The sequence below is a fragment of the Zonotrichia leucophrys genome, chromosome 15, assembly GCF_028769735.1.
Source record: "Zonotrichia leucophrys gambelii isolate GWCS_2022_RI chromosome 15, RI_Zleu_2.0, whole genome shotgun sequence".
Lineage (NCBI taxonomy): Eukaryota > Metazoa > Chordata > Aves > Passeriformes > Passerellidae > Zonotrichia > Zonotrichia leucophrys.
The window spans coordinates 12319446-12327958 of NC_088185.1; the positions used below are offsets into that span (position 1 = coordinate 12319446).

General features: G+C 64.7%; 1 protein-coding gene across 5 annotated transcripts in view; it reads left to right on the plus strand.

The window, feature by feature from the left end:
• EMID1 (EMI domain containing 1) overlaps window positions 1–8100 on the plus strand; it is a 13458-nt gene extending 5358 nt beyond the window's left edge. The window contains exons 4-16 of one of the 5 annotated variants that reach the window (XR_010442128.1): window positions 715–840; window positions 936–997; window positions 1123–1234; window positions 1563–1643; window positions 1796–1933; window positions 2499–2585; window positions 2665–2717; window positions 2802–2855; window positions 3610–3654; window positions 3899–3943; window positions 4743–4827; window positions 5581–5671; window positions 7836–7884. Coding sequence is in view for 4 of the 5 variants with exons in the window: in XM_064726794.1 (XP_064582864.1) it covers window positions 715–840; window positions 936–997; window positions 1123–1234; window positions 1563–1643; window positions 1796–1933; window positions 2499–2585; window positions 2665–2717; window positions 2802–2855; window positions 3610–3654; window positions 3899–3943; window positions 5581–5671; window positions 7836–7966 (1025 nt within the window). In the remaining variant the exon portion in view is untranslated. Of the gene's footprint in view, window positions 1–714; window positions 841–935; window positions 998–1122; window positions 1235–1562; window positions 1644–1795; window positions 1934–2498; window positions 2586–2664; window positions 2718–2801; window positions 2856–3609; window positions 3655–3898; window positions 3944–4742; window positions 4828–5580; window positions 5672–7835 lie in introns of all 5 variants that reach the window. The other 4 variants (XM_064726791.1, XM_064726794.1, XM_064726792.1 and 1 more) reach the window with 4 other exon arrangements.
• The last annotated feature ends 413 nt before the right edge of the window (window positions 8101–8513 follow it).

Below are 8513 nucleotides of genomic sequence, written 5' to 3' on the forward strand. Positions count from 1 at the left end.
GGGGGGGCTCGGGGGCCACCTCTGCTGCAGACACCCCTTTGCTGCCATGCTGGGTGGCCCTGAGCCGCTGTCCCCGGGATCCCTCGGTGGGGACAGGGCACTGGGACACCCCCGTGGGCGGTGGGCAGTGTCCCCAGGATTGTGCCCTCCCTCTAAAGCCACCCCCAGAATGGGGCTGGGGGCTGTGGGGGGGTGTTTGGGGGTGGGTTCAAGGATGAGGGGGGACAGGAGGGGCTGGGGCTGAGATTGGGGGGTGATCATGGGGAGATTTGGGGGGTCTGGTTAAGGACTGTGGGTGGGTTTAGGTGTTGTGGGTTGGGGCCATCTGCTGTGTGGCCATGGATGGTTTTGGGGTCTGGTTAAGGACCGTGTGTGGGTTTGGGGGTTTGGGGTTGGGGGTACCTGGTGTGTGGCCATGGAGGGTTTTGGGGTCTGGTTAAGGACCGTGTGTGGGTTTGGGGGTTGTGGGTTGGGGCCGTCTGGTGGGGGGTTTGGGGTCTCGTTCAGGACCACGGGTGGGTTTGAGGGTTGTGGTTTGGAGCATCTGCTGTGTGGCCATGGAGGGTTTTGGGGTCTCTTTCAAGACCATGGGTGGGTTTGGGGGATCCCAACTCAGGGTTATGGGTGGGATTGGGGGTCTGAGGCTCACCCAGAGCAAGGATGGGCCCCTGCACCCCCCAGTGCGTTGAAGCACAACAGGAAGGTCTCCCACAGCAGGCGATGCCCCGCGGGGGGGTCCCCCCGTGCTGACCCCCCTTTCCTCGCCTCGCCCCTCGCTCACCCTGCGGGACCCCAGCGCCGCCGCCCGCCGGCCCCCCCTGCACCCCGCGGCCTTCTCAGGTGGGTCCCGCCCTCCCCAGCCCCGCTGGGGCCGGCACAGAGGCCCGGGCGCCCCCCACCCACCGCCCGTGCCCCCCAATGTCCCCCGCCCGCAGGGTGCCTGAACTGCAGCCGTGTCGGGGAGCTCACAGCGCGGCTCGCCACCCTCGAGGCGCAGGCAAGTCCCGTTTGGGCTCTGGCACCTCCCTGCTCCCCCCAAGGGGCACTGGGGGTGTCACCGTGTGCCCCCGGTGCTGTCACCCTGTGTCCCCTGTGCTGTCACCCTCCCCGTGTCGTTGGCAGGTGGCGCGGCTGGCGGTGGCCGAGCCCCCCAGGGGCAGCAGCCCGGGCAGGGGTCCCGAGGCCGGGCAGCTCTGGGGGTCCCCGGCCGCCCGAGGGAGCCCCGGCGATGACGGTAAGGCAGGGTGACAATGATAGTGACAGTGACAGTGACAATGACAGTGCCAACTGGCAGCACCCGCAGGACGGGGACCACACCTGGGTCCTGTCGATATTTTGGGGACCCCTCACTTTGGGGGGAAAGCAAAGCTGTCCCACCCCAGTGGTGACACCGAGCTGGCCCCCCTGATAGGGGGGTCTTTGTCCCCATTGTCCCCATTGTCACCACATCCTCCTCCATCTCCTCCTCCTCCATCTCCTCCTCCTGGGGCCCGGCTGTGGGTGGGGGGCGCCCCGAGGGGCTCTCCCGGTGTCCCCCCACCTCAGGGTGCTCTGTCCCGCAGGGAGACCCGGCTGGAGGGGCCCCCCCGGGCCCCAGGGCGGCGCGGGAGGACGGGGAGTGAAGGGCCCAGCGGGGCCCCCAGGTACGGGGGACACTGTGGGGGGACCCCAGCCGGGTGCCTGGCCCAGCCGAGCCCCCCTTTACACATTTGGGGGGTCCATGCAGCACTATGGGGGCTCGGAAAGGCTCCAGGCTGCACAGCCCCGATCCTCACCCTCCTCTTCCTCCCCGCAGGTCCCCCCGGCCCCCCGGGACCGCCCGGCCGGGATGGAGCCCCGGGGCTCCCCGGAGAGAAGGGGTCCCCCGGGCCCCCCGGCCCCCCGGGCCCCCCTGCCCCGCTGGGGCCCGCGATCCCCCGGCTGGCCGAGCCCGGTAAGGGGGGCTGGGATGGGGTCCCCCCCAGTGTGACCCCAAAAACGGGGCTGGGATGGGTTAGGGGGGTCTGAGCCTCTACTGGGCTGGGGGTGGTGTGGGGACATCATGGGGGGCACTGGGGATGAGGTGGGGGCCCTGAGCAGCACTGGGGACCCTGAGGACATCATTGGGGTGACATGGATGAGATGTGGGGCACTGGGCAGTACTGGGGAGCCCCGGCCACTGAGGCCCCGGGATGGATTGGGTGGGCTGCACTGGGCCCAGATCATTGGGGACCCGTGTGGGACATTCATTGGGGACCCGGGCATCAGGGTGATGGGTGGATGTGGGGCACTGGGCAGTACTGGGGAGCCCCAGGCCATCTTTGGGGCCCCGGGGATGAGGTGTGGTGCATGTGGCAGCATGGGACCCTGGGCTATGGCCAGGGAGGTGGGGGGGGGCAGGATCAGGGCAGAGTGGGGGGGGGGTCACCCCCGCCACAGGGCAGCAATGCGGTCCCCCCTTGTCCCCAAACGGGGCTCACGGGGACCCTGCCCCAAACACCCCCCCATTGTCCCCACAGGGGACCCCGTCCTGTCCAACACCTTCACCGAAGCCACCAGGAGCGTCGTGGGTCCCGTGGGACCCCCGGGACCCGCGGGGCCGATGGGTGAGAGTGTCCCCCCTGTCCTTTGTCACCCCCGATGTTTCGGGGCGGGACTGAGCCGTGTCCCCCCCTGTCCTTGCAGGTCCCCCCGGCCCCCCCGGGCCCGTCGGTCCCCCCGGGCCCCCCGGACCCGATGTAAGTGCTGGGGGGTGGGACAGGGCAGGGCTGAGCCCCCCAGTGTCCCCCCAGCGCTGATGTCCCCACCGTGTCCCCACACAGGGCAGGGCAGGAGCGCCCGGAGCTGCGGGGCCCCCGGGGGACAAGGGGGACACGGTGAGTGCCACAGGGACACGGTGACACCGCCCGGGGGGTGGCCGAGCCCAGTGTCCCCATAGTGTCCCCAAGGCCACCCGGGCAGCTCTGGTGTCCGCCGTGGGGAACACAGGGAGGGGTTTGGGGACACCCCAGCTCCAGACACCCCGTCCCTGCTGGGTGGCCCCAAGCCATTGTCGCCATTGGGGACAGGGCACAGGGACCCTGCCATGGGGTGGGGATGTGGGCAGTGTCCCCAAGATTGTCCCCAACCCCTCCAAAGGCACCCCCAGAATGGGGCTGGGGGCTGTGGGGGGGGGTTGGGGGGGTGGGTTCAGGCCTGGGGATGAGTTTGGGGTGAAATGGGGGGAACTGGTGTGTGGCCATGGGGAGATTTGGGGGGTTCAAGAGCATGGGGGGGGTTTGGGGGGTGTGGGTTGGGGGTTTGGAGTGGGGTAATGGGCGGGATTTGGGGTCTGGTGTGGGGTCATGGGGGGTTTGGGGTTTGATGTGGGGTAATGGGGGGGCTTGGAGGGGATGGTGTGCAGTAATGGGGGGGTTGTGGGGTCTGGAGGGGGTCATGGGGGGATTGGGGGGGTCTGGTGTGGGGTCATGGTGGGAGTTTGGTGTGCATTAATGGGGGATTTGGGAGTTTGGTGTGCAGTAATGGGGGATTTGGGGTCTGGAGTGGCCTCCCAGCCCCGGGCTCTGCCGGCCCCTCCTCTGATGGGGGTCTGGCCATGCCCCCCAGTCCTAACAGGCTCTGTCCCCACAGGGTCCCCAGGGCCCCCCGGGCAGCCGCGGGCAGGATGGGGCACAGGTATGTGTGGGGTGTGTGGGGTGTATGGGGTGTGTGAGGTGTGTGGGGTGTGTGTGGGGCGTGTATGTGGGGTGTATGGGGTGTGTGGGGTGTAGGTGTTTGGTGTGTGGGGTGTTGGGGTTGTTGTTTAGTGGGGGTGTAGGGGTGTGTGGTGTGTGGGTGTGGGGTGTGGGGTGTTATTGGGGTGTATGGGGTGTGTGGGGCCCCCCCTGCCAGCCCCTCTCCTCTCCTCTCTGTGTTCCAGGGCGAGCCGGGCCCCCGGGGCCAGCCGGGCGACAGGGGCACGTGGGTGAGTGACACCGGGGACACCGGGGAGGGACACGGGGCTGACAGGGGGACACCGGGAACACTGGGGACACCAGGGAGGGACACATGGCACTGGCAGGGGGGTGTCCTCTGCATCTCTGGGACCCCAGTGATGTCCTCAGGGTCCCCTCTTGTTCCCACTGCCCCACAGCCCATCCCTGGGTCCCCAGTGTTGGCAAAGGTGTCCCCAGCTCTGCCCAGTGTCCCAGAGCTCATCCATGGCACCCCAGCAATGTCCTGGCTGTCCCCAGCACTGCCCAGTGTCCCAGAGCTCATCCATGTCACCCCAGTGACATCCTGGGTACCCCAGTGACATCCTGGGTGTCCCCAGCTCTGTCCAGTGCCCACACCTATCCAATTTGGGATAGGGTGTCCCCGTTGGCCCCAGTCATCCTGTACCCAGTGACATCCTGTGTGTCCCCAGTTCTGCCAGTGCACCCTACACCCAGTCCATGGCACCCCAGCTGATGGTACCCATGGGGTCCCCAGCTCTGCCCAATGCCCAACCATCCTGGCACCCCAGGATGTCCTGGGCTCCCCAAGTCTCCCAGTGCCATGTATCCCAAATTGGTCCCTGGCACCCCGCATGCTGTTGGGGCACAGGGTGGGCTCAGACCCCCGAGGGTCCCCCCTCACCTTCCCTTGGTGTCGTGTTGAGTCAGGGGGTCCCCGTGTCCCCCCCCGGGGGTGGCCTGGGCCCATTTGGGGTCTCCGTGTCCCCCCCGGGGGTGGCCTGGGCCCATGTGGGGTGCAGCCCCCCTGACCCCTCTCTCTGTCCCCAGGGGGAGGGTTTGCACCAGCTCCGCGAGGCGCTCAAGATTTTAGCGGAGAGGGTTTTAATCCTGGAAACAATGATTGGGCTCTACGGTGAGTAGGGGCAGGGGACCCCCACCCCTGCCAGGAGGTCACCAGGCCCCCATGACATCATGGTGCCATCAGCCATGCATGCTGCCATCACCCACGTGGTGCCATCGTGGCCAGCACTGGGGACCACCCCAAGGAAAGGCCACCAGGGTCCCCCCACTCTCACCCCCAGCTGGGCACCCCAGAGCCCCCCCAGGTATTGCAGGGACGCCTGTGGCAGTCTCGGTGTTGGGGACAAGCTGGTGGCCCTCTGGGAAGGTTGGGGACATGTCCCCCCATGTTTTGGAGGGCTCAGTGTGCTGGGGTGGCAGAGGGAGCACCCCCAGCTGGGGACAGCAGTGTCCCCCTGGACAGGTTGTGGATGTGTCCCCCCAAATGTTGGGGGGCTCAGCATGCTAGGGGGGGCAGAGGGAGCACCCCCAGGTCAGGGACATCAGTGTCCCCATCAGGGCACTGCCAGGGACATCCAGCCAGCACAAGGGACCTCCCCTGTCCCCATGGACCCGCAGGGATGGGGGACCCCCGGCACCCTCTGAGACTGGGAAGACCCTCCTAGGAGACCTGGCACCCCCTCCTCGTGCCCCAGCACCCCCATCCTGCTGGGGCTGCACCCCTGCCATGCTGTGCCACCCCTGCCGTGCTGTGTCCCCGTGCCGTGTCCCCATGCCGTGTCCCCGTGCCGTGTCCCCATGCTGTGCCCGCCGCGGGGCCAACGCGCTCTGCTCTGCTCTGCTCTGCTCTCTCCCTCTCCCCCAGGCCAGTAGCTTCCAAACCCTCCTGCGGCAGCAGGCCCGGCTGGAGGTCCTGGCTAGAAGGGTCACCTTGCTGGAAGCCATCATCTGGCCAGGTAACCACGCCCTGCCCCGCCCTGCCCCGCCCCGCACGGGCCCGGAGCCGCGGTACCTCCGGGAGCGGGCACGGAGCACGGGGGGTGCAGCACCCACGGGAACGGGCAGCCCAGAGAGCTCAGAGACCTGCTTGGATTGAGGGGGCAGCCGTGGAGATCTCATGGATTGAGAGGTGACCATGGAGATCCTCCTGGACTGAGAGGTGACCATGGAGATCTCTTGGATTGAGAGGTGACCATGGAGATCCTCCTGGATTGAGAGGTGACCATGGAGATCTCTTGGATTGAGAGGGGCAACCATGGAGAACCTCTCAGACTGAGAGGTGACCATGGAAATAATATTGGATGGAGAGGAGCAAACACAGAGATCCATTTGAATTGAGAGGGGCAACCATGGAGATCTCTTGTATTGAGAGGGGCAACAATGGAAATTCACTTGGATTGAGAGGGGCAACCATGGAGATCCTGTTGCATTAACAGGTGACCATGGAGATCCTCCTGGACTGAGAGTTGGTCATGGAGATTCCCTTAGATTGAGAGGGGCAATCATGCAGATCCTCCTAGAGTGAGAAGGGCAACCATGGAGATCCTCCTGGATTGGAGACGCAAACATGGAGATCTCTTGGATTGAGAGGGCCAACCATGGAAATACTTTTGGATTGAGAGGGGCAACCATGGAATTCCTCCTAGATTGAGAAGGACAACCATGGAGATCCTGCTGGATTGAGAGAGGCAAACATGGAAATACCCTTGGATTGAGAGACGACCATGGACATCCTCTTAGATGAGAGGGGCAACCATGGAGATCTCTTGGATTAAGAGGCACCATGAGACATTGATGAGAGGCAACCATGGAGATCACTTGGATTGAGAGGCAACAGGAAATAATATGGATTAGAGAGCAATAAAGATCCTCTGTATTGAGAGGGACAACCATGGAGGTCCTCCTGGATTGAGAGAGGTGACCATGGAAATACTCTTGGAGAGGTGACCGTGGAGATCCTCTTGGACTGAGAGATGACCATAGAGATCCTCCTAGATTGAGAGGTGACCATGGAAATACTTTTGGATTGAGAGGGGCAACCATGGAGATCCTCCAAGATTGAGAGAGGCGAACATGGAAAATATTGATTGAGAAGAGAAAATGTGAAGATATCTCCTGGATTGAGAGGAGCAAATATGGAGATCCGTCTGGATTGAGAGGGGCAACCATGGAGATCCTCCTGGATTGAGATGTGACCATGGAAATACTCTTGAGAGGGACCATTGGGGATCCTGATTGGAGAGGAAACATGGAAATACTTTGCATTAAAGGGCAAACTGGAGACTTGGATGAGAGGTGACCGTGGAGGTCTCTTGAATTTAGCCATGCAACCATGGAGAACCTCTTGGATTGAGAAAAGCAAACATGGAAATACTCTTGGATTGAGAGGCGATCTTGGAGATCCTCGTGGGCCTAGTGAAACTCTGGACCTCCCCAAGGTTTAAGGGAGACCATGGAGAGACCCTCTCACTCCAAAGGAGCCCATGGAGACCCCTCTTGGACCAAGAGGAACCCTGGAGCTTCTTAGGGTTCATGAGAGACCATGGAGAGACTCAAAGGAGACCCCTCTTGGACCAAGGGGACCCATGGAGGCCCCTCAAGGGAAGCTCCAGAGCCCCTCTGGATCCACAGGAGACCATGGAGCCCCTCTTGGATTGGGAGAGGCAACCACGGAGCCCCTCTTGGGCCAAGGGGAACCCTGAAGCTCCCCAGGGCTCCAGGAAATCCTTGGAGAAGGGAGACCATGGAGACCCCCTCAAGCCAAGGGAGGCTCACGGGGACCCTCTCAGGCTGGAGCAGCTCCCAGAGCTCCTGGTGTCCCCAGGGATCCCCTGGTGCCACCTCCCGTGCCAGGGTGCCCCCCACCCTCCTCCCGCCTCCCCCTCCCCACTCCAGCTGTGCTTTCCCACAGGGCTCACACCGGGGGTGCCAGGCAGGGGTGCCAGCTGGGGGGTCCTCGGGTGGGTGTCCCCAGGGCTTGGGGACACCCAGAGCCACCACTGTGGGGCAGTGACTCCCATTTCTGTGGGGCACAACACGCACAGCACTGATCTGGGGGAGTTTGGAGCAGGGGGTGACATCCCAGCTCCTGATACCCCCTTTTCTCCTCTCTCCCCACAGAGCCAGAGCCCGGCTCGGGCAGCGGCGCCCCCGGCACGGCGACCCCCGGGGTGCCCCGTGCCAGGCGTGGCAGTGGGCACCCCCAGTACCGCATTGTCACCGCACCCCGCCACAACCCCCCCGGGCCGTGACAGGGCCACCCCGGCCACTCCTGTCACCCTGGTCACCCACGGGGTCATCCTGGTCACTCCATTCACCCCAGCCACCCCCAGGGTCACCGCGGCCACCCCAGCCACCCCAGTCAGCCCGGTCACTCCAGTCACCCTGGACATCCCGGTCACCCTGGTCACCCCACTGTGCCACCCTGGGGAGCAGGACAGGGCCACCCTCGTCCCCCCTCTTGGTGCTACTGGTGGCACGGCACCAGCCAACCTGCCATGCTTTGCCCCATCGCCGCTGCCCCCCAAGGGTCAGGGCTGTCCCCAACGCCATCTCTGTCCCCCCCCTGCCATGGGGCAGCTCCAAGGGATGGGTTCTGTACAATTCCATCCCGTCCCAGCCCTGGGGAGGGGATTGGGGGGCTTGGTGGGGACCCCCCGGGCGGGGACCCCGCTGTGCCGCGTGCTTTGCTGCTTTGGGACACGCCAGGGCATTAAAATGTCCCCAAATCCACGTCCTGTGGGGTGGCTTGGTGTGTCAGGGACATCCCAGGGGATACAGGCACCTGTGGGATGGAGT